At 37.2% G+C, this 25318-nt stretch overlaps 2 protein-coding genes across 3 annotated transcripts; one reads left to right on the top strand and one right to left on the bottom strand.

The window, feature by feature from the left end:
* The first annotated feature begins 997 nt into the window (after window positions 1-997).
* On the top strand, window positions 998-2493 carry LOC122020454 (serine/threonine/tyrosine-protein kinase HT1-like). The gene is made up of 3 exons (XM_042578389.1): window positions 998-1531; window positions 1605-2060; window positions 2128-2493. Exons 1-3 carry the CDS (start codon window positions 1013-1015, stop codon window positions 2380-2382), a joined length of 1230 nt encoding a protein of 409 aa, XP_042434323.1. The 5' UTR covers window positions 998-1012; the 3' UTR covers window positions 2383-2493.
* Window positions 2494-2888: 395 nt separating this feature from the next.
* Window positions 2889-11470, bottom strand: LOC122020455 (serine/arginine-rich splicing factor RSZ21A-like). Of its 2 annotated transcripts, XM_042578391.1 has the most exons (8): window positions 11321-11434; window positions 10412-10432; window positions 10077-10184; window positions 9341-9429; window positions 3897-4143; window positions 3547-3648; window positions 3355-3456; window positions 2889-3278 (listed from the first exon to the last, which is right to left on the bottom strand). In XM_042578391.1, exons 3-8 carry the CDS (start codon window positions 10163-10165, stop codon window positions 3224-3226), a joined length of 684 nt encoding a protein of 227 aa, XP_042434325.1. In that variant the 5' UTR covers window positions 10166-10184; window positions 10412-10432; window positions 11321-11434; the 3' UTR covers window positions 2889-3223. The 2 variants fall into 2 exon arrangements, with proteins under 2 accessions (XP_042434325.1, XP_042434324.1); XM_042578390.1 differs by lacking the exon at window positions 10412-10432 and having other exon boundaries at window positions 11321-11470.
* Between the last annotated feature and the right edge of the window lie 13848 nt (window positions 11471-25318).

Here is a 25318-nt window from a genome sequence, read left to right as displayed (position 1 = left end):
AAAAAAAATAACATAAATCTGAATATTTTTTAAAGGATGTTAATGACTTTTAGATGAAAATGTTAAGTTTTTTTTAGTGGTTTGAAAAACCAGTTAGTTGTTGAACCAATAATTATCAAATTACACGCTCGTAATTTTATCGTTGACAAAAGCAAAGGTAAATTTTGTCAGAGGAAATGATAATTTTTCTCTTTATTTTTTAATCTTGAGTGAAAAGAAAATAAAAACCAGCGGTGGCCACGCAAATGTGCACGTTGACTTCTCCCTCTCCCTCCGTTTCCCCACCCACCCACTTGGAACTTTTCCATGGCCAACTTGCAAATGAATTTGAGGCCGACCTCGCTCTGAAATTCGTGGCAACGAATTAGCATTTGATTTTCAGGTCTCTCAGTTGACGGAACCAGGTAGAAATTACATGTCCTTTTCCATCTGCATGAGTTGAGAAATTAAAAGAGAAAGCCCCTTAAAAGAAACAAAGAAAGAACGAAAGAGAGAGAGAGAGGCGAAAGAGAAGAGGATGCTTAATTGCACTTTTCTGAACCACCCCTCACGGGACTTCCTTGATTCCCTTTAAATTCTTCCAATACTTCTTCTCGAGGGAAATCCCTCGAGCAAACCAAACTTTTTTTGATCGATCGAATTCACTCATGCATGTCTAAACAGCATGAGCCATGCCCATGCATCTTTTCACAGTTGGATCATGGCTACCTAGCTCAAGGAATCAATATTAAACAAATTAAATGGCTCTTATTCTCTTTCCCTCTCCCTTTCCTCTCCCTTCCAAATCTATTTGGATTCCCTCTCCCCTCCCATGGCGTGAGTAGTCCTTCCTCATCATGTTCAATTATTTTCAACCCACGTCGAGGATGTCTATGAACTCCATGCGCCATCGAATCCCAAGGGGGAGGACTACAACGAAAATGATGATGATGATAGCATTGGGATCCTTTTCTTTCAGCTAGCTAGCTAGCTAGCTAGCTATATCTATATAGCTGCTGACTCTTCGTACTAGATGGGCTTCTGCTTTCCGGCGGTAATCTTGAGGCTGAGGCTCGGAAAGAGGAGTCATGGCGGGTCTAGTATCACCCTCCCCTCATCCTCTTCGTCTCCTCCCCTTCCTTCCTCGTCCTCGTCCTACTCTCGGTGGTTATTAGTGAGGAGGAAACCGTTGCCGCCGCCCACAGAAATGGAGGTGATGGAGAAGAGGAGGTGGGACAGCTTAGAGTCTTGGTCCATGCTCTTGGACCTGCAGGGCAATGGATCAGATCAAGGCAATGACAATAATAATGATTGGGAGGGCGTCGGTCAGAGGGAGGAGTGGATGGCTGATCTCTCGCAGCTCTTCATCGGCAACAAGTTCGCTTCGGGATCCAACAGCAGGATTTACAGAGGAATCTACAAACAAAGAGCCGTCGCCATAAAGATGGTCAGGATTCCAGAGCAGGACCAGCAGAAGAAGACGATCCTAGAGAAGCAATTCAACTCCGAGGTCTCCTTCCTCTCCAGGCTATATCATCTAAACATCGTTCAGGTAATTCGTTAGTTCGTTATTTATTTATTTATTTATTTATTATTATTATTAATGGAGTTGATGATGCTCGCAGTTCATAGCAGCTTGCAAGAAGCCGCCAGTGTACTGCATCATCACAGAGTACATGTCCCAGGGAACTCTGAGGATGTACCTCCACAAGAAGGAGCCCTACTCGTTGTCGACGGAGACCATCTTGAGGTTGGCCCTGGACATATCGAGGGGGATGCAGTACCTCCACTCTCGAGGCGTCATTCACCGCGATCTCAAGTCGCACAACTTGCTCCTCAACGACGAGATGAGGGTGAAGGTGGCCGACTTCGGCACCTCCTGCCTGGAGACGCAATGCAAGGAGTCCAAGGGGAACATGGGGACTTACAGGTGGATGGCTCCCGAGATGATCAAGGAGAAGCCCTATACGAAGAAAGTAGACGTTTACAGCTTCGGAATCGTGCTGTGGGAGCTCACCACTGCTCTCGTTCCCTACCAGGGCATGACCCCCGTCCAAGCTGCCTACGCTGCTTCCGAGAAGGTAATAATAATAATCCATCAAATTAATCGATGTCATATCAATTAATTCAGTTTCTTCCGATTCGTAGAATCTCAGACCACCACTCTCGACGACAAGCTCTCCGGTGCTCAACGGTCTCATCAAGAGATGCTGGTCTGCGAACCCATCGAAAAGGCCGGACTTCAATTACATCGTCTCGATTTTGGAGAAGTACGATGAGTGCCTCAAGGAGGGTCTTCCGATTATGGTGGTGCATCAGGAGCTGAGATTTGGGGCTTCACTCTTCGAGCTCTTGAAAGGCTGCATGGCCACCACCACTTCATCGATTCCAGTTCAAGCCTGAAAACATTTGTTAATTCTAGTTTTTCACTAATTAATTTCTGAAATATAATTATTCAACATCTAGGTCTGTCTGTTGTGCAATTAACATCAATGAGGAATTAATAAACAGATCCTTTGTAACCCCCTTCAATATCAATTGTTTTTGTCTGTGCTTTAATATGACAAAGGTCAAAGAGACAAGGAATATGTATGATGAACAACAAAGAAAGATGCTGTTAAATCTCAACAGGCTTTGGAATTCAAAAATTCAAACATACTAACACAATTTGTTACTATTGTCTATATTTTCATTAAAAAAAAATTTGCGAGAACAAAGAAGCACAAAAGCAGGGTTCTACCCTTTTCGAGGAGAAGCCGTGCTGCTTAGCAGAGAAGCATGGCAGTGAGGAGAGATCCCATGGGTGCTGTCTGAAAAAAGATGGCGAGAAGCACGAATGCAGAAAAACTGACTCAGTGAGGATTGGAGCCCATGGGTGCAGCGGGATTATAACTTAGCAGAACCACACCTCAAACAAAAACAGACAGGATAATGCATTCGTTAATGACCTTCAGCAAACAAAAACTTAGCATATTAAAGTAGCAAGTAATTAGGCGTTAGTCTGCCACTACAACATTGTATTCGATATCCAGAATAGAGATGAAACCATGATTAACGAAACTAGAAAAAAAAGTAACAACTGCGAGTACCAGCAAAGCTGAGGAGAGTTCCAACTTATATGCGAAGAATTGATTGAAAGCTCTATTTTTCCACACTCAACCCCCTTTAAGCCAACTAATTACCAGTCAAAGGTAGTCCAAGCAACCCCTATTGTAACAGCAATTCCTAAAATTCATGATGCATTTCAGCTCCTGCTCTGGCTCCTGCTCCTGCTCCTGCTCCTGCTCTGTTGTCCATCCCTGCAAAAATTATAAGGATCAACATGCAGCTACAATATCATGTCATATGCACAATTCAGTGAGAAAAATCATGTACCCATTGGCATGAGGAGGATCTTCACGAGTATATGCTGGCGAACGACTGAAGTTCTTCTCAGGACGAGGCGAATAGCTACGCCTTCTATCCCTACCGGGGCTTCTGAAGAAGGTGATAGATGCCACAGTATAAAAGGCAACAGTACAAGGTCCCAATTCTTTTGCACAAAAAAAAAGGTGCAGTTTTATGTACCTATTGGCATGGGGGGAATCTTCCCGACGGTATGCAGGCGACCTACTTCGAGGTGAATAGCTGCGACGACGAGGAGACCTCCTCCCTTGTGGGCTGCGACTCCTGAAGTCAAAAGAAAGGTTTTACACGTCAGCAGCATACAACCAAAGCCCACGTGTCCATTAGAGTAGAGATATAAAAACAAATTGACATAGTATAGAATATGTGAAATGTGTATAGATTGATATAAATTAAACAGTGTAACCCGAGGATAAAGGACTAGAATAAGATTGAAAAAAGAAAGTAAAATAAAGCTAGTTGCACTAAATCTTGATTGTCCCAACTGCACATTGCATAAGAAAACATCATACCCACGGCCATAGCTAGGGCTCCTGCGATAGCGAGGTGGGCTAGGACTTCTGCGCCTTCCGCTTCCTAAAACACCTGACCCAATGCGTAATCTACACTCTCGGGCAAAATGACCAGGTTCACCGCATTCATAGCAGTTCGAATCCCCACCACCAGCTCGTCCACGCCCACCACCACTGCCACCTCGTCCACGTCCACCACCACCACCTTTAGAGTTGTGAGAAAGCTCCACACGCCACCCATGTTTTCCTATTATATAGCAAAAAAAGGCTTATGTTACACAATAGCTCAGAAAATAGAATGATAATTAACGAAAAAGCTCAGCTCTTGTCACTTACATAGAGACAAAGTACTGAATATAAAACGAAAACGAACTAGTTCACTATATTACCAAAGCATTATTCTCTTGACAAAATTTCAAGCAATAGAGAAATTTTGAAATATACGTAAGATTAGCACATATACAAATACACAGTGTTGAGTGAATGGTCATGGAAAAATTGCAAACATAGGAGCCTCTTTTTTCTGCCCTCTTCCTGTTGTAGCAGATGCCCAAGGTTTAAGGTAACAGTGACTTGCTTATTCTTCGGCCGCTAGTAGACTCAGTAAAGTGTAATATTTCATCATGGGGCAGCAATTAGTCATCCATAGAGCGTGCAATTCAAAAGAACACAGCAGAACCAATTTCTGCAAAAGTATTCCGAAGATCACCTTTGTGTCATTCATCACCGACTAAATTCCACCTTTGCTTTATTCAGCACCAACTAAATTCCACAGGGAGTAAAATATTTACCTTCCTACAAAGCTATTTCAAGATGGTGCCACCATCTAGGACCATTTCTTGGTAGAGTTCAATCTAAACCTCCAATAGATGTGTTTACGTTCCTGGTCTCCAATTATTTATCCTGAGAGGTTTATTTAAGCCCCAACATAGGTTACCATCAAACACTTTAGTTTCTAGAGTAAAACAATTCCTTAATTATTATTTTATATTCCTCACTTAAAAATTCTACATATTGTTTGCAAATCCCTGAGACTGGGTGATGCAAAGAAGAAAAAGTGGGATTTCAATAAGCACTTCAATAATCAACTCATAACATGGTAATGCCTTCCAACGTCATGCACATCCTCACTAATTGACCTATTCTGACCACATTAATCAAACAATAATAGATCTCAAAATGTCTAGATGTTGAAATCTGCCAATATTTTAAAGATAGATCAGCCACTATTATAGCCAGAACCATTCTCCTCGCCAGTAAGACTATGATTCCGTCAGATAACAAAAGCCAAGTAGACCATTCACATTTGTGCAGTTGTCCCATTGGATGAATCAGTGTATTGGGTAGTATTCAATAAATAATATTACAGAATTGCCAGTCAAAATATCAGTTGGAATATGCCTTTAAAAAATCAACAAGCTATTCATGAAATCTTGAAATGTTCTAATATTGTAGTTCTTTTAGAGTATTGGACCATCTGCAGATTAGGTGACCTTTCAAATGGAAGACAACAATTCATACATGGAACTCAATTAGTGATACAACTATAACATTCCTGGAGGTTACTCGTAAGTATACGTGCAAATATTGCTTGAATTTTCTCCTAATAAAGTAACAAATCCATTTAGTGTAAGTACACAGGTGAGTTTTGATGTAATCAACCGAGTTAAGTTAGGTTCCGCTATTTATTATCTTGTGTCTAAGTGTGCAAGGACTTAGGAACACAAGAAGTCAAGCGGAAGACGCAACGAGCAAGAAGAATGGCACAGGAAGCAAATCGAAAGACTCGGTGCATCCGAGAGACGAGCTATGGAAGAGTAGACTGGCGGACAAGAAGTCACGCACGGCGCTTCCAAGGGACGAGAAGCCGAGGAGAAAGATTGAGGAGAAGGCTGGAGTTGGGTTTGGGTGAGCTCAATTATGGACGATTGGTGAATCACCCAAGGTCAACTCTGAGTTGATTGTATCCAAGCGCTCGAACCAAGTTCAAGCACCCGGACTAGGTCCAAGCACCTAAAATGTACCGCCACGTCAGCGAGCCATGGTCAAAGAGCATCAGCACGGAGTCCAACTCCAGGTGCCTGGACCAAGTCCAAACACTCGAAGACCGATAAGTCGTTGACGAAGAGTCATTGCGAAGTGGATTGAGTCAACCACGTCCAGGCGCTCGGACAAGGTCTAAGTGCTCAGAAACTGACATGTCAGCAAACGATTAGCTGTGACTTGTGGGCTATAAATAGAGCTCTGGTCTTCGAAGTTCATAAGAACACACTCTGTACTAGAATTTTTTTATGTTTTAAAGTCTACGCTTTGAACGATTGTAAGACGCTACTCCGCAGTTCTTTTAGTGGAGTGTTCATCGTCTTGGATTAGTAACCTCCTCGATTTCAAACCAAGTAAATGCGTGTTATTTTATTTGTTATAATTAACTATGTGACCTTGCTAAGATTGATAGCAAGAGTATTTTTAATTCTAACTTGTAGGCTATTTATCCCCCCCCCCCCCCTCCTCTTTCTAGCCGGCCTAGCCGAATCATCAATTGGTATCAGAGCAAGGTGAGCTTTAGAATGACTAACCGCCGACTCAAGCAACAGAAGATGGTCTAATCAAGCATCTATCCACCAACGTTCGAGGGGGAGTTCGTATTTTGGTAATGTCGTATAGAGGTATTCTTTAAAATAAATTTTAATATTTTATTAACAATGAAATAAGGTTTTGAAACACCAAAGAATAAGAATGGAGAAGAATTCGAAGAACACCTCTAGACCAAAAAAACAATACAACGAGTTTATGGCAAACGATAAGGTCGAGTTTCACCTTATAAGCGTACTACCGATTGAAGAACTCGACCGAATCGGCACGTACAAATCCGCCAAAGCTCTCCGGGATAAGCTCCAGAAAAAGATGAATTCGACTCTTCGATGGATATCAATGCGTCTTAAGAAGAGTCAGAGACCGAGGAGATTGTCAAAACATCACTAATAGACGAGTATCTACCTGAAGATGACAAAAGTACTTCAAAAGAGAGCAACAATGAAAGGGGTGTGTCTACCGACAAGTACTCCGAGACGGCAAGTGAGGTACGCAACCTTCCTTCCGATCAATTATATGAATGTATTAAAATGCTAAGGAGATCTTTATGCAAACTAAGAACCAAGTACATTGAATTGAAAAAGGTCAACATTGAGTTGGAAAATAAAATCAAAAATGCATTTGATGATATGAAAAAGGAAAATGAAAAATTTTAAAATTAACTAGAAAGATTCAAAAATGACCCAGCATGCTCAAGTTCGAATTTCTCATAAATATCATATTTTAGAAATAAAGGAGGATTTAGTTGGTATGTAAGGAATAATAGAGATCAAATTGCAAAAGTGCCTTGGAAATAATATTCCAAGAAACTATTTAATTAATCGGTAGGTATGAATTTATTTTGAGTTAATAAATAATGCTTAGTTGTTAAATTAATTTTTATATGCATGCTCAAATTTAATTTGGTTTAATTTTAATACTGTTTGGTAATATTAATTATTTTGTATACCTACCCTTCATGTTTTCTGTTAAAACTTTTTATGAGAAAACTGAAGATATTATCTACTAACAGAAAAAAAATTTCAAAATTTTTTAACCGTTATATTATCTTTTAAAAAATTTTCTTTTGAAAAATAAATTTTAACAATTAAAATTTGATTTTTGAAAAAAATATATATATAAATGCATTATGTTCTCAGTTAGACTAAACATTTTCAATATTTTTTTGACAATTATATAATTTTATTATGATTTTTTTATTAAAAAAGTAATTTAAATATTTAAACTTTTTCAGAGATTAATTTTGAAAAAACTGATTTTTTGGCTGAAGACCATTATATTTTGAATGTTTAGAAAAATCAACTAGATTTTTAGAAGTCAAAATCTAATTTTAAGCATTTAAATTCAAAAATAACCTTTCTGTTCAAAAAATATTTATCCTAGTCAAAATAAAATTTTATTTTTCGTGAAAATTTTTATCTTGATCCAATTGTTTCTGTTTGACCATGACAAAAAGTTTCAACATTTTTCAAAACTTAAAAATAATTTTCAAATTATTTTTGTAAAAATAGAGAATTAATTGGAAAAATTACTTCCTTTTGAAAACTAATATAACTGGAAATTCTATTTAAAACCCCTAGAAAAAAGTTCTAATATTTTTCTAACTTTTTACGTATTTTCCCTAATATTTTTTTTTTTTGATGTGATCAAAGGGGAAAATTTTAAGGAATAAGTTAAGGGGGAAGTATAAAATTTAATATTCGTTAATTGAATTGATTGCAATTTTTTTCTTGTAATAATTGCAAAGTTATTTGATTAAATTACTTTATTATCTGTTTTAACCCTAACTTAACTTGGATTGATGCACATCAAAAAGGGAAAGATTGAAAGTACCCCGAGTGAGTTTTGATGTGATCAACCGAGTTAAGTTAGGCTCTGCGGTTTGATGTCTTGTGTTTAAGCATGTAGGGACTTAGGAACACAAGAAGTCAAGCGAAAGACGTAGCAAGCGAGAAAGATGACACGAGAAGCGAGTCAACGGGCTCAGTGCATCCGAGGGACGAGTTGTGGAAGAGTACACCAATGGACGAGGACACGTGTGACGCTTCTGAAGGACAAGAAGCCGAGGAAGAAGATTGCTCTTGGGGAAGGCTAGAGTTGGGTTCAGGTGAGCTCAACTCTGGACGTCCGGAGAATCACCCAAGGTCAACTCTGAGTTGATCATGTCTAGGCGCCCGGACTAGGTCCGAGTGCTTGGAATGTACTATCACGTCAACGAACCATTGTCGAAGAGGATTAGCACAATAGCAAACTCTAGGAGCCCGAACGAGACCAGCACCAAAAAATTGATTAGTCATTGATGAAGAGCCGTTGCGGAGTGGATTGAGTTGACTACATTAATGCGCTCGAACAGGGTACAGGAGCCCAGAAAGTGCCACGTCGGCAAACGGCTAGTTGCGATCAGTGGGCATAAATAGAGCCCTGGTCTTCAAAGTTCATAAGAATACACTCTGTACTAAAATTGTTTGTATGTTTTAAAGTCTGCGCTTTCAACGATTGTAAGAGGCTACTCCACATTCGTTCAGGAGTTCTTTTAGTGGAGCATTCATCGTCTTGGATTAGCAACCTTCCTGGTTACAAACCAAATAAATCCGTGTGACTCTTATTTCTTTTATGCATTTATTTTATTTGTTATAATTAACTGTGTGACCTTGTTGAGATCAATAGCAAGCGTATTTTTAATTCTAACTTGTAGGCTATTCCCCCCCCCCCCCCCCCAACCCCCTAGCCGTCCTAGCGGGACCATCATTTAATAATAGGAAAGGATGGAAAAAGTACTATTATGTGTATATTAATTTGCAAGAGTTTATAAATACATCAAATAAAAACAATAAAAAGGGGGCAAATCTTACCATCTATATCACGGATTGCATCCATTGCATCTCTTCGATCATCAAATTCAACAAAGCCATAACCAGGTGGCCTTCGAGCAACCCAAACGCTGCACATGTAGAAACATTTTCAGTTTTGATAACATCATATTACATTACCTTTTGACCCTAAAAGGTAACAACAATAACATTGTGAACTAGCACATGAATGGACAAAAAAGGACAGACATTTTACCTATACTCTTCTACATGAACTGGATGGATAATCTAGATACCTAATACATATCATCCATATGCACAAGTTTGAAACAGCGTGCAAAGCGTAGTCAACAGTGATCAACAAGTTCATTCTTCAGCATAGATAGGTAAAGATAAAATAAAATCAATATCCACATAATAAATAGAACATTTGTCTAAACATCTGCATTTATGAACTTGCAATATTGTTTTTTAACCAAAAAAAAAAAAACAATCCAACTGACTTCACTATTTAATATCGTCTTTATTCATTTTTCCATGTTTTCCTGAAGATTTCATGTACCATTTCCCAATTACGAACTTGAGTTTTATGCCTACTCATTGAAGTTGATGTGTAATTTAACATTGCATTCGAAGGAACACTCAACACAACTAATTGTAAAACAATTCCACAAACAAGACAATCATGAAACTGCACCAAAAATAAAAACTAACTATTATAGATGCTGACTATAAGGTACTGGCAAGAAAGAGATGTGTATTTCATCAAACAAAATACCTTCGAAGAACACCAAACGTTCTGAATTCATCTTCCAGGTCCCTTTCTGAGACTCGTGAGTCCAAATTCCCAACATAAACTCGTGACATTTTGTATCTGGTTGTCAACCTGATTAATTTAAGGTTACAAGTGTGAGATAAAAAATGTCACAGACCAAGTATATGAACATGCCCATCAGTAAAACTTTGTATGCCTGTAAAATTTAGTGATTAAAATTCAATGCAGGTTTACAAAATGGGTAGAATTCCAAGGTGTTATGAAGTTTGAAATAAGTGTCCCAACATCTGAAATTTAGCAAGAGTGCCTTATTTTAGGGAATAACAATTGTCACTTACGTGCAATGAACTCAAATAATCCTGCAATAAATAAAAGTTGTCAATTGAATGCAGTGAACTTAAATAATTCAAATGCATTAAGTATTATCAATAGACATGGCCAAGGAAAAGATCTGCCTAAAGGATAAATTAAAGACAAGACATTTGAGACCACACGAAGCCTGACATTACAGCATCATTAAGCAATGAGCAACATCAAATCAAGTTCAATACAAAGCGGTCACAGAATCAACAATACTGTTTTGAATTGGTTTCCTACATGTACAGAACAATCACTCGATGTACAAATCAGATTGCACACCTCATTATTTGTTATCATGATGTAGTTAAGTTAATCACCAACACTAGCCACCTGGATTAACATGTCTTATAATTGTCAAATTGATCAACCAGCCATTTCTTATTTCACTCTGACGTCAGAACAAATATGCTCTTAAGTCTCCTCATTTCTATCAGCTCCCAAATTTAAAAAGCAAATCCAAAGTGGCATAATGATCTATTGTTATTATAAAATACTCATTCACCTCACGCTTCTCAAAATTTCTCTTTCAAAAAAGGAACTTGTTGATACAAATCAAGTAATCAACAATTTGTATGACGTACGTATCTGTAAGTTCACTCTTCCGAAACTCCATTTACGGACAAACAACCAATGAAACCTAAGTTTGGAAGTACAACATTCTACCTTGCTGAGAGCGTAATCACAACCCGCTTATGTAACTTAGATGAACACTAACCCTCTTAATAACCGCCACGGATAGATTACGCGGAGGTTAAAAAAAATGAATGGACGAATTCTCAAGAGGGAATCAACGAAGCAACGCTTTTAATTCAAGGCCAATAAAACTCGAAAAATAAGATAAATCAAAGGACAGCAAAAAGAAGTAGAGGCGAAAGAACCGGATTTACCTGGTTCGCCTTTGGAACCGCCGCTGAGATGATCTCCGGCACTGGGTTTAGGGTTCTACGCGAGCAACAGACAACCGCAGCGGCGAGTAATGCCAGAGATCTAATCGGCTCCGTCACGAGGATATAACGAGATCCAAACTGTTCGATTGCTAGACCGCCTCCGTAGATGGGCCTCTGGTCCATCTAATAATAATTAGGGCATCAAAAGGCCCTTTATTAGAATTCGGGCTCCCCTTAAAAATATATATTTATTTATTAAAGCGTCACACCCATAAACCCCGGAAAAATAACACAGTGATCTTTAAATGCTATCGCTGGGTGTAGCCACTATGCGCTATAAATATTCTTATAGTATTTATATTATAACAGATATAATATCATAGTTATTATGATGCATTTATATATAACTTGTTCAAAAATATTTATATTATAGTAATTAATATTATCAAACTAGTCAACTCATGGCTGGGTGGTTGGACTCATTAAAAATATGTCATATGATTAGACGGTGCGAGTCAATCCTTCATCCTAGTGGATTAGAAAATCCCCAACCCAACCCAAGATGAGGTTAGGTGAGTAGCCCATGACTCAGTGAAATATTTTTACATTTTGGTTCATAAAAATGAATAGTTCGAATCAAAGAGTTATGTTTTTCTAATATTTCAGGATTTGTGAATAGTAAAAAGTGAATCGTAATTGTAAACAGTAAAAAATAAACAATGTATTGTAAACTTTTATGGGTCTTATAACTAGTTTCCAGTAGCTCTTACTACCAAACTTAGTCAGCACAGGTTTTATAAACTTAAACCACGAGATAGTTTCTAATTTTTGAAGATAAAGAGACGAAAATAGAGCCTTTATTAAGTACCATAGAAATTTTACAAGAAAACATAGCTAATTACTGACTTACATTAGGAAATTACAAGGACATTATAAGAAATACTTGTAGGAAAACTAAAAACACACTTGTATTCTTGCATTCTTGCACACTTGCACACTTCTTGGATGCTTTCAACGGTTGGAGAAGAAAAGTATTTATAGAAGAAGAGGGTGAGTTTGCTTCGGGGTGAAGAAACGATGTGGCGTTTGCTTCAGGAAGAGTTGGGGGGGGGGGGGGGCCATTTTTAGTGGAGATGAGGTGTCAGAAAGATAGAGAAGAAAGTGGGATAGTGGAGAATAAAGTTACAACCAATGAGTAAAAGTGTCCATTACTGGGAAAAGTTGTCGGTGGAAAATAATGCTTCATGTCGTCATGGCTTACGTTTTTGATGAAATGATGTCATTACTTAGGGTTCCAGCATATTATCCAGGTTATGTTCTCCAATGGAGTCTAGTGACAGGGTTCTGGAACTGGTGGTCCGGGCCTACATATCATCTCTGTTTTTGACCTCTAAATAGGCTATAGCACATTTGGCTGAGGTGGCTATTTTCTTTCCTATCCATTTTACATTTTTCTTCTTGTAGTGTTGGTACAAAGTCTTGTGTTGAGTAGAAAAGTTGAAAGGGAAAAATTGTGTATCCATATCTGTGGGATTGTAGATCTTCTCTATATACGTCTCACTAGCTAGAAGATATTCTGAGAGGTTATAATCTTGATCCCAAAACTAATTGTTTCCCTGGACTGAAGCTCGTCAGTGTTTTAGTTGATCATCAAGGTCAATAGGTGCCTCCCATTCTAAATCTAGTTCAAAATAATATTCTGATATGTCTAGCTGGAGTCTATTCATTTCATAAATATCTATTTTAATCATGTATCTAGCTGGTTCAATTTTTAAATATATCCATTTTGAAGGAGAACTGTTAAAGATACAAATGACAAATGTTTCTTCTTCAAGAGCTTGGGCCAAGATATCACTTAATTTCTTAGAAAAGTTTTTTACAAAGTCCAAATCATGAACTCAAAATTTATGTAGAAGTCTATAGTCCATTAGAGTAAAGGAGGTAATTAATTTCCCCATAAATTTATGAGGAATGTATTTTTCATAATCAATATTAGCTCTTCTGAAAAAGTAAAGTAACTGGCATAGACAACCATAATTCATGGTCTAGTCACATGTTTTGGAAAATTTTTGGCACTTAAGTTTATAGCTGAACTCGACTTTATAGCCTATGGTCATACCTTCTGGTGGACTTGCATGTAGGATTTTGAGTAATTCGCATAAGTCCAGAAACATTTGAAATGTTGATTTTTCTGCCAAACTATGAACATATGTATTAATATCTTTAGGAAAGTTGTTGGGAAAGTCTAATAGTATAGATTCTAAAGTTCGTTAGGCTAATGTACTAGCCGCTTTGGCCTTAAGTTGTGCTAAAGTCAAGTAATTGGGCCTATGGATTAGGCCTGAAGGTTGTTTGCCCATTGTTATAGGCTCAGGTTCAACAACAACTTAAGCATATGTGTTTATCTGTCTGAATAGTTGTCATTAGAATTTTTGTCTGTGTTTAGTAAAGTACTAATGAAATAGTTAGGGCCTAGGCTAGCCTTGGCAGAAGTGCAAGCTTCTTCAAGAGAGTGAAAGTCTTTGTAAGAGGGATGTTCATATCCTTGTATTGCTAGGTGGACTTCATCCCAATCATGGTAGACTCTCGCTTGTGTTTCGGAAAAGACTATGTAACAAGAGAATTTCCTTCCCATAGGTCTTTGTATTATTGTCAAGAAGTAATTAGATAATGCATTAACACAATAATTTTGTAATTGAAACTTGCTGGTATTATAGGGATGTTCCAGATGTTGTCAAGTAGATAGGTTTGTACATGGTCATGTTTTTCTCTTGATGGAAAGTGGAATTGGTCCTCGTATTGTGTGAATTATTGTAAGTTTTGGTTGCCAAACCTTAGGGATGTAAATGAACCAAACGGTTCACGAGCTATTCGGCTCGATTCGGTAAAAAATTCGTTCGAATTCGTTTGTTTAGCTTATCGAGCCGAGATTGAGCTCGATTTCGAGTTCGACAGTTTTATCAAGCCGAGCCTAAGCTTAAGGATATTCAGCTCGTAAGCTCAAGAACATGTTCATTTATAGGCTCGCGAGCTCGAGCTCAAGCTCAGCTCGTTTAAAGGGATCGAGAACATGTTCATTTATATGCTCATGAACTCGAGCTCGGCTCGTTTAAAGGGCTCGAGAACATGTTTGTTTATAAGCTTGTGAACTCGGGCTCGAGCTCGGCTCGATTAAAGGGCTCACAAACATATTCAATGGTGTGTTGAGTTTGAAAGTTTAATATAATAGTTTGGGATGTTCAATGATGTGTTGAGTTTATATTATTTTAGTTGTTAGATTTGTTGAATATTTATTCAAATGAGCTTTCGAGCTCGCTTAACAAGCATGTAAAACAAGACTTAAAACGAGCTTTAAAATGAGCCCAAAAATGAGTTCTAAAATGAGCTCAAACTCGCTTAACGAGTTAGGCTTGTTAACTATGATAATCGAGCTAATAACAAACCGAATTCGAACTGTTCGTAAGCTTAGTAATTCAAAAATGAGCCAAGCTCGAGCCTTGTGATAAAAGTTCGATTCGAGCTTGAGTTGAGCTCTAGCCCGAATATAACTTAAACGAGCTGAGCTCGAGCTTAATACTATTTGGCTCGGTTCGGCTCATTTACATCCCTGCCAAACCTCATCGTTTTTGTGGAAAAAGTTCATACCTTTCTTTTTTATATCAATAATCATGAAACATTTAGTGAAGTTTAATGTAAAAGTTTATATAAAGTATCTGCTAGGGAATTGTTTATTACCTTGATATGTTCCTAATTGATTTTTAATCCTTTATTTATAATTGTATCTGTAAATTTAAGCCATCTTTTGGTACTTAGTGTTTTTCTTAATCCTTTTGTTTGTTGGCTGTATTTTACAATTGCTTCGCAGTCTATTCTATGGTAATTTCTTACTTATTGCAAATGAAAATTTTGAATGAATCAAGGCAATAAATTACTGCTAAGAGTTCATAATCTAAGGAAGTCAAGTGTCATTTCTCTCTATATTTTCCTGAAACATATCTACATAAAGCTTCTGTGATTTTAGGATCATACTTTGAGATTTTTCTAAATAATACTCCTTTCTATCCTAATTCACATTCATCTGTTTCTATCACCAAATAATCAGTGTCTAGTGGGAGTGTTAAGACTGAAATATTTTTAATGATTTATTTGATTTGTCTTACTAGTTTGATATCTTATTAGTTAAAATATTTCTGTCTTGTATTTGACATCTTATTGTATAGTGGTCCACTAATTTTTTTCATATCTTTTAGATGTTGTCAGGCATAATTTAGAAGTCCTAAAAAATCTTTGAGTGTCTTTGTGTCTTCCATTTTGTCAAGGAAAATCAAGATTTTGGAAGTAATGTGAGATTGAAATGAAATATTTCCTTGTCTGATTTCTACCCTTAGAAATTGAATATGTTTAGTGGCTAGTTTCATCTTTTTAAGGGATACTATGAGGCCATGTTTCTAAATAGGTTAAAGATCATATGGAGATGAATGTAATGTTCATCTTTTGTTTTTAAGAAAACTAAGAAGTCATCAATATACACACACATGAATAAAGAAATATCTCTAAATATATCATCCATTTTCCTTTGAAAGATTTGAGGTGTTACCTTAAGTCCAAATGACATGACTAACCATTTAAAATGTCCTTCTGGGCATAAAAAGACCGTCCATTCTATAGAATCAAGATGCATCTTAACTTGCCAAAATCTTGATTCTATATCGAATTTTGAGTTGTGTATTTTGTTTAGAAGTTGGTCTTCGTCAGGTATCATATATCCGTCTTCCTGGCAGTTATCATTAAGTCTTTTGTAGTTAAAACCATCCTAGATTGTCCATATTTTTGTTCATATCTTTTATTTACTATAAAAGCTAGACTTTTATGCCTAGAAGTAGATCTTTGGATTACTCCAAGAGCTAGTAATTGTTTGATATGCATTGTGCATTCTTCTACTTCCCAATTGGTGTATCTTATTTTGGCCTTGGGCTTTTATGGTAAGGTATGGGTATATTATTGCTAATTTACAGTAGATCTTATCTCGTTCTCAATATTTGGTAGGATTCTCACCTATGATTTCTAATTTTTCTAATCGAGATATTAAAGTATCTAGGTCTGGTTGTGTCTTTATTAATTTCAGTAAATATGTGGGAGAGAGTAAATCTTTTGGAAGGTCTAAATCTGAGTTACTAGGATCTTCTATGAGACTTTCCCTTTTATAAAGGCTTGTACATCCAAGTATGATTAGTTTTCTTGTAATTCATGATATGCTAATGCACATGATAGTTCCTGCGTTAATAAATAGGAACCTTTATAGGAGGTCTTATCTATACAGTGGCGTGTATCATTATCAGTAATAGGGGTGGATGTTGAAGGTATATGATGGTGTGAATAGGTGAGAGCCTTTGGGCTGTAAGGGTATCACCACGCTTCCTGATGACAGAAGGGTAGTCAGAAACAATTAGAGAGACAATATAAGTAGAGAGAAAAATAGCATAGTATTTTGTAATGAATAATGCTCGGTCTTGAGCAATGAGAAAACTAAGCCCCAAAATTAAGTAAAGATTTAGTTGTGGAAGGGGTCGAATCCAAAGTTTGGGTAGAGTGAGAGGGGGGCCAAATTTATTACAGTTTGTATAGAACCTCAAGTGAGTATTGGTAACAAACTTGTGATAGGATAATTGTTGACCATCAAATTGGATACTAACCAGTGGGTTAGTGGCTATTTTAATGAGTTCTGGAGGTATGATTGAAAGTATAGTAGTTTCATCAATTGTTGAATTAGTGGCTCCATTGTCAAGAAATGCATGTAGTGTAAATTCATGTCCGTGTATGTTGACTAGACAATGAACTCTAATTTCAGTAGTTCGTCCAGTATTGTAGATACTGGGAGTTTTTATTAAACTAATTCAGTATCAGATGTTGGTTCATTTATCGTAATTCCTTTACCTCGATTATTAGCTATAAGGGCAAAGATTTGCTTAAGATTATCTAGCTCAGCTTCTAATAGATTGAGTCAAGTTTCTAAAACTGAGACTCTTGTCTCAAGAAGCACATTTCTGGTACTCCCTCGTACTTGTTGAGTAGTAGGTATAAGGATGTTAAATGTTTGTTGTAAACATATGTTAAAAATTTGTCTCCTATAGAGCTTACAGGTAGGGATGTAAATGAACCAAACAGTTCGCGAACTATTCGGAGCCCGATTCGGTAAAAAGCTCGTTCGAGTTCGTTCGTTTATCTTATCGAGCCGAGCTCGAGCTCGATTTCGAGCTCGACAGTTTTATCGAGTGAGCTTGATCTTAAGGATATTCGGCTTGTGAGCTCGTGAACATGTTCATTTATAGGCTCGCGAGCCAAAAAAATGAGCCTTAAATCGAGCCTTAAAACGAGCCTTAAACGAGCCAAAAACGAGCTCTAAAACGAGCCTTAAAATGAGCGAAAAAAAATGAGCTCAAAAACGAGCCAAAAACGAGCCCGAAAACGAGCCCGAGCTCGCTTAACGAGTTAGACTCGTTAACTTTGATAATCGAGCTAATAACGAGCCGAGCTCGAACTGTTCGCGAGCCTGATAATTCTAAAACGAGCCAAGCTCGAGCCTTGTGATAAAAGCTCGATTCGAGCTCGAGTCGAGCTCGATTCGAGCTCGAGTCGAGCTCGAGCCCGAATATAACTTAAACGAGCCGAGCTCGAGCCTGATACGGTTCGGCTCGGTTCGGCTCATTTACATCCCTACTTACAGGTTCCTCTTTTGTCTATGGCTAGATAAAACCTGCATAAGAAACAAGGAACATTATCTATTCCTATTTTTAGGGCCCAATCATGGGAACATTCTGGAAAGTCAGGTTTTAGTAAAGTAGTTTGTGGTATGGACTATATAAACATAAGGTTCATGTTATCTAGGTTCAAATCCTCCCATTTTTCTATTAGGTCTTCAATTTCTGGCTGGAATGTCTCACTAGAGATTTTGTATTTTTCTGCCAGGGTATATGGGGTGTCTAAAAGTGAGTTGACAAGTCTATATCAGAGGAAGTAATTATTTTTTCTATATCTTCTATAGAAACAATAAAGTAGATAGAGGAGATATTTGACACATCCTCTTGTATTTCTATTAAATCCAAATCAGAACAAGGAGACAAACTTAGCCTCTCTTGTATATAAGTTTTTTCTATTAGGACATGTAGAAGATAAATGTCCTGGTTCAGTACAAGTAAAATAAATTATAGTATTATCATATGTTTTCTTTGATTTAAATCTCCTAACATGTTTTTATTTGTTTAAATCAGATTTATTTTCCTTACTTTTTCTTAAATAGTAAGCCTTTCTAGGCTTGAATTTGGGTTTAGACTGAATGGTTGGCTTGGCCTACCTTCTTCTCTATTTGTACCTCTAGTGCTTTGATCCATATTATTATGAAGTATATATTTGTCTACAGAAACCATATTATTAGTTCTTAAGTTGTTTTTTATTTGTATATAAGTACATTTTTCCTTAAGTATGGAAATGATATGTTGGATTTGAATTCCTATGTTATCATATTGGGGTGTTATTTTCAAGTCTGTCCAAGCTTTATAAATTTCTTTGTCTTATTTTCTTGATAATTTATTAAAAAGACTTTCATCTAATTCTGGATTATAATAATTTCCTGAGAGTGCAGTAAGTGTTAGGAAATCATTACAGAAAGATTTAATCCAGTTCCAACTAAATAATTGAATCTATTCTAAGTCTCTTATTGAATCTAATACTGTATTAGCATCTCTAGCTGTTAAAAGTATATGGATGGTATAATGAATATTTAAAATGCTATTTCCCTAAGTTGTTATACGAGCTATTTCTTCTGAAAATTTTACTTTTTAGGCTTCCCATGCAGCTCTAGCTATATCACCTATGTAGTTTTCTCCTATATGCATCATAGCTTTACCCGTTTCTATGTTAAGCTCATGTTTGGCTTAATAATCTCTCTTGATAGAGACAATCTATTGCTCTAGATAGGCTGCTGGTTGCTACTAGGAAAACCTAATGATTCCACTGTACAAAAATTTTGTACAAAGGTCTGAACCTTTTCCTAGCTACCATGTGTTCTTTTAAATTAAACTTGGATCGCCTGCGGAACTTAACACGTTTGATCCAAAGTTTAATCTATTTGTTCTTTTAGGTTTAGACTCGGATCTCCTGCGGAACTTAACACGTTCGATCCAAATCACCTAAGTTATTAATTTCATTAAATATTAGTTTCCAAAATTGACTTCCAGGACTGCATGGCGAGGCACATGACCTTCTTGGATATGGGAACAACCACCACCGCCTAGACAAAGCCTTTTAAGGAAAGTTAATATTTAATTTCCTTGAATAACTTTAGGTCAACCAAAAAGAACAATCAAATCACAAGGAAAAGAAAAACAAAAGAACACAACATCGAAAACAAATTCGAAATACTAGAATCGCATGCCTCTTGTATTTGGCATTATTTCCAAAAATAACTAGTATGATGCGGAAAGGAAAAATACTAGTTATACCTTTTAGAAAGACCTCTTGATCTTCTACCGTATTCCTCTTCTAAGCTCGGACGTTGTGTGGGCAACGATCTTCCAAGATGAGGACCACCTAGCACCTTGTTCTTCTTCCTTCAAGTTTCGGCCAAGCACCAAAAATCCAAGGATGAAGAACTTTTTCCACCAACTAAGCTCCAAGGGATACAAGCTTTCTCTCCTTCTTCTTCTTCTTCTCCAAGTGGTATCCGGCCACCACAAAAGCTCCAAGTAAGGAAGAGTTTCGGCCACCACAAAGAGGAAGAGAGGGAGAGAGGATGGCCGACCACAACACCAAGGAAAAAGAGGGAGAGAATAATAGAGGTTGTGTCTCATGAAGGCACCCCAACCCCCTCTTTTATATTCCTTAGCTTTGGAAAATAAGGAAATTTAATTATAATAAAATTTCCTTAACTTTCCTTGACAACAATTAATTAAGAAAAATTAAATAAAATTTCCTAATCAATTTATCATGGTCGGCCACCTCATGGAGAGCAAATAAGACAATTTTCAATCAACAATTAAAAATTCCTTATTTGTCTTCAGAAATTTTAAAAAATAAAATTTCCCTTTAAAATCCCTTCGTGGTTGATAAAAAGAAATTTCTATAATTTTAATTTTTCAACATGTGAATAATTTATAAAGAAGAAAAATAAAATATCTTTCCAATCTATAAATAAGGAAAGAGATCTAATCTCTTTCTTTAATCTTTTGTAGATCCTTTTAAAAGAGATATTTTAATTTTTAATCTCTCCAATAAATTATATCTTTCACATAAGAAAATTTTAAAATTTAAAATTCTTTTAAATTTAATGGGGGTCGGCCACCTAAGCTTGGGTTCAAGCTAGGGTCGGCCACCCATGAACCAAGGCTTGGCCGGCCCTAGCTTGAACCACAAGCTAGCTTGGCTGGCCCCTACATCATGGGTACGAAGGTGGGTATAGTACTCTATAAATAAGAGGCTACGATAGGGACCGAGAGGAAGAATTGGTTTTGGTCTCCCGATAAAATTAAGCATCCCGTGTTCGCCCCGAACACACAACTTAATTTTATCAATAATAATTCATTCCACTAGAGAACTATTATTGAACTACCGCACCAATCCCAAATTACATTTTTGGGCTCCTTCTTATTATGAGTGTGTTAGTCTCCCTGTGTTTAAGATGTCGAATGTCCACTAATTAAGTGAGTTACTGACAACTCATTTAATTAATATCTTAATCCAAGAATAGTACCATTCTACCTTATCATCATGTCGGACTGACTCCACCTGCAGGGTTTAACATGACAATCCTTATGAGCTCATCTTGGGGACATTATCAACCTAGATTACTAGGACACAGTTTCCTTCTAACAACACACACTATAAGTGATATCATTTCCCAACTTATCGGGCTTATTGATTTATCGATCTAAATCTCACCCATTGATAAATTAAAGAAATAAATATCAAATATATGTGCTTGTTATTATATTAGGATTAAGAGCACACACTTCCATAATAACTGAGGTCTTTGTTCCTCTATAAAGTCAGTATAAAAGAAACGACCTCTAATGGTCCTACTCAATACACTCTAAGTGTACTAGTATAATTATATAGTCAAGATAAACTAATTCCTTATTATACTACGACCTTCGAATGGTTTGTTCCTTTCCATTTTGGTCGTAAGTTACTGTTTATAATTTATAAGGTACTGATAACATCATCTTCTGTATGTGGCACTACATACTATGTTATCTACATTATAAATTAATTGAACAACTACAACTAAATGTAGACAATTTTGTTGGGGGATCGGTAACCGGCTTGAAGGGGGGTTGGATAGACGGCACCCCCAAATACTCGCTTCTTTCTACAACGTTAGTGCGCAAGAGGAAATGCAAACAAAGCAAGTAGAAAGCTAAATACTAAAAGAAAGAATGCAAACCAAGCTACACGTCGATTTACGTGGTTCGGAGATAAAGCTCCTACTCCACGGCTATTCGTAAGGTGGACGATCCCTATCCGTCGGTGGATTACTCCCCGGAAGACTCCGGCTAGCTCACGTAGCTCCTTGTGGGTGGAGAAACCTCACCACAACTCTCACCAAGGACTCTTTACAAGCTAGGGAACAAGTAGACTACTAATAGAGATTAACCACCTCTATTTCGTCAACCTCAACCAAGCTCCCAAGGCTTGGTTATATAGGCCACGGGTTGGAAAACTCCGCCTACCAGTCGACTGCTAAAACATGCAGTCGACTGCCCTCTGTGGAAATTCGACCGTTACATCCCAACGGCTCGATTTCACACTAACCGAGCGAACAGAGACATTCTGTTCGCTGCCAGTCGACTGCCCCAGTCGACTGCACCAGTCGACTGCTAAAACATGCAGTCGACTGCTACAGTAGCGCTACAGTACTGCTACAGTAAAACTCTAAAACTAGGATTTTACTCCGAGTACAATCTCTCATGCACTCGTACCCTCACCCTTATGACTCATTTGACACTTCATTTACAGCTTTGACCTCTTGCCTTCAAGCCTACTTCCTTTGGCTCTTGTCCCTCGGATGCATTCAAGCCCGTGGCTCGTCCCCAATGTCATCCTTCACGTATGCCTCGAAGTCGCTTCCCTCGGCCCTTGTCCTCGCTGCCTTGTCCACGGTCCCTCGGATGCTCCATCCTTCACCGGATCCGAAGCCATCAACTTGAGTCACATGTGTATCCTGCAAACCTGTACAACTCAAATACACATATCAAATACAAGGGTGAACCTAACTTAAACCCTTTGCCCAAACACCAAAACCCATGGTCGCACGGACCATTGGGATTGCTCCAACAAATTTGACCAAATGTGATTCTTTATTTAAAATAAATGTTTACAAAAGCTTAGGCTTTCAGTATACACTCTAACATAGGCATCATACATTTGGGTCGCACTCAGCTATATTTAAAAGTACTGAATTTTTCCTAAAATAAGTAATTTTCGGTGGCCTTCTTTTTCCTATAGTTCGAAGTTAGGGTTATTTTTTGTACATGGAGTTATTTCTATTCTTAGTGGATGGTTATGTCCATAGTCTGTAGTTCTCATAGAACTTTCTGGATACTAGATTATTAGTGGTTTGGGCATGGTAGATGTAGTAGTAGATTATGCTGGGTTAATAAGGTGTAATTTGTTAGGTTATTTTCTAGCAATGATATTTCGTTCTTCATCAAAGTATAATTCCTAATCATTGTCAAGATTTTGTTGTTTCTTCTCAAATTCCTCAAGTTTAGTTATTTCTTTTGAAGTTAGATAAGCCATTTCTACAGGCATGTATATGGATTCATTTAAATCATCAAAAAAACCTTGTTGTGACTCTTGTTGAAACATACAATTCATATCATTGTTTTAATATAAGAGTTTGTTACCTAATTGTAGGTGGTTCTTTCCTAGTTGTTGCAACATTTGTCTAGTTTGTTCAATTTCTAGGAAAGTTTCATCCTCTATTTTTTCTATACACATTAAGTTGAAATTTTTATTTTCCTCATTTTGTAAAGTTAATGGTTTATAGTCATTAAACCTAACAATTAGGGCCCCATGCCGATCTTTATACATAATTGAATATGTAGGCTGAAAAGTTTGTGCTTGATTTACAAGACGGATATTCTAGTCTAGTCCTGCTCGGGTTTCGGATGGAAAATAGCTTGGTTTTAGGAAATAAATTCCTTTTGTTGTAAGAATTTCAATGATATTATTGATTTGTATCTTAAAACTATTATTTATTTAAGTCATAGTTTTTCCTAAAAAAATGATATATATTTGGATATTATGTCTTTGGAAGCTTTCGTAGCCTTTGCCTTGGACTAGGCTTTTAATGTGCTTAATGAAATTTGGAATGTGAAGGATCAAAAATGAGATAGAAGGGGGGTTGAATATCGCTCATTAAAAACCTTTTCTTTTTGTATTGACTCATAAAACAAATATCAAAGCAGCAGTGAAATATAAAAGAAAAAGAAATATAGATGACTCAGGTGGTTACTTGGTTAGAGCCTATGTACACCAAGACCCACGATCCTTGATTTCACCATTAGTCAATTCACTAATAGACTACTTTCCAAAAACTTCAGAGAAGAAATAACTCATACAAATGATGTATAGGATAATAACAAACTACTATCTTACATAAATAATGCAAGTGGAAAACATACCGACAAAAATGAAGAGTTGAAGCACAGATCATCGCAGAAGAGTCATAGTACCTTGCACATGAAAATGAAGCATAGTAGCGGCACGAACAGAAGAGTAGTAGATCAGAAGGTTGTACAATAAAGTTATTGCATCGGCTCAAATCTCAAGGTCTTTTTATAAGCTTTGATCGGTCGACCGAAAAGATGTTCTATTGACTGATTAGTTCAGTTGACCAATCTCCCTATCGGTCAATTAATCAATCAGCTTTCCTTTTTCACCAAGATCCGATCTTCATGTCATTAATGCCATTAAATGTTCGGTTGACCGATAACCTTGATCGGTCGAACGAATATACCACTGTGTGTTACCAAATTAGGTTCGGTCGATCGATCTCTGGGTTCAGTGGACCAATCTGCCTGACTTCCAAGTTTGCTCTGCGCGATCTGAACTCTACCACATTAGTTTAGTTCGGTCGACTGATCCCTTCAACTTTTGCAAAATAGAGTTAGTTCGACGATATAAAAATAATATCCCTGTAACACAAGGTTAGCACAGTAGTATGATGTATGAGTAAGAAAAGGCAGTAAGACCTGTCTTGATTTCAACTTGAAAATCTCCTAGTTTCTTTAGTTGGATCAATGACCTAAGGTTTGTCACTTCTCGGGGCACGACCTCCCCGTCGCTCCACTCCAATTTCTTGTCTCAACTTACCTACCAAACATTTGGTCCTCCGGACCTGTTTAGACTTTTTCTTCTCAGTGTATGATCACCTGATTCACTAAGACTTTTCCTACAATACTAAATTAATCAATAACAATAATAGTAATACAAAATACTACGATAAAACTAAACTTAAGTTTAACAAGATTTGCTAGTGTGGTCGACCACGTGCGGTCGACTGGAAACCTTTCGATCAACCTTGCTTGGAGTTCATTCTGTTGGATTATTACACACGTGAGAGGGGGAATGAATCACGTAGTTTTAAAAACTTAACTTTTCTTCAGTTTTGAAAAACCAATACGCAGCAGAAAAGATGAAAAGAAAAAAGAAGGAAAACTAGAACACAATCGGTTTTACTTGGTTCGGAGCATTTGGCAACTCCAACTCCAAGGCCCAGGTCTCTCAAATCTATCAATGGGCAATTCACTATCGGTCGTTAATCAAGTATAGAAAACTAGGAGAGTGTAACAACCTTATACTTCCCTTTAAGAATAATAAAGAAATTAACTATAAATAAAAGTTACCCAACACTTGTAATTTCTAGGATCGAGCTCAGTGTTGGACGACTTCTCAGCAACAGTCGGGCATAGCAGCATTATAGTGGAGCAACAATGCAAA

Source organism: Zingiber officinale, chromosome 9A (genome assembly GCF_018446385.1).
Source record: "Zingiber officinale cultivar Zhangliang chromosome 9A, Zo_v1.1, whole genome shotgun sequence".
Classification (NCBI taxonomy): domain Eukaryota; kingdom Viridiplantae; phylum Streptophyta; class Magnoliopsida; order Zingiberales; family Zingiberaceae; genus Zingiber; species Zingiber officinale.
This window is presented reverse-complemented; position numbering and strand designations above follow the sequence as displayed.

Excerpts from the sequence above, each read along its gene's own strand:
- LOC122020454 (XM_042578389.1), top strand. The coding sequence starts at position 1,013 with ATGGGCTTCTGCTTTCCGGCGGTAATCTTGAGGCTGAGGCTCGGAAAG. Across the intron at positions 1,532-1,604 it reads ATCATCTAAACATCGTTCAG|TTCATAGCAGCTTGCAAGAA; the intron begins GTAATTCGTTAG and ends TGATGCTCGCAG. Across the intron at positions 2,061-2,127 it reads CCTACGCTGCTTCCGAGAAG|AATCTCAGACCACCACTCTC; the intron begins GTAATAATAATA and ends TCCGATTCGTAG.
- LOC122020455 (XM_042578390.1), bottom strand. The coding sequence starts at position 10,165 with ATGTCACGAGTTTATGTTGGGAATTTGGACTCACGAGTCTCAGAAAGG. Across the intron at positions 3,457-3,546 it reads GATTCCCCCCATGCCAATAG|AAGCCCCGGTAGGGATAGAA; the intron begins GTACATAAAACT and ends CACCTTCTTCAG. Across the intron at positions 3,279-3,354 it reads GATCCTCCTCATGCCAATGG|GGATGGACAACAGAGCAGGA; the intron begins GTACATGATTTT and ends TAATTTTTGCAG.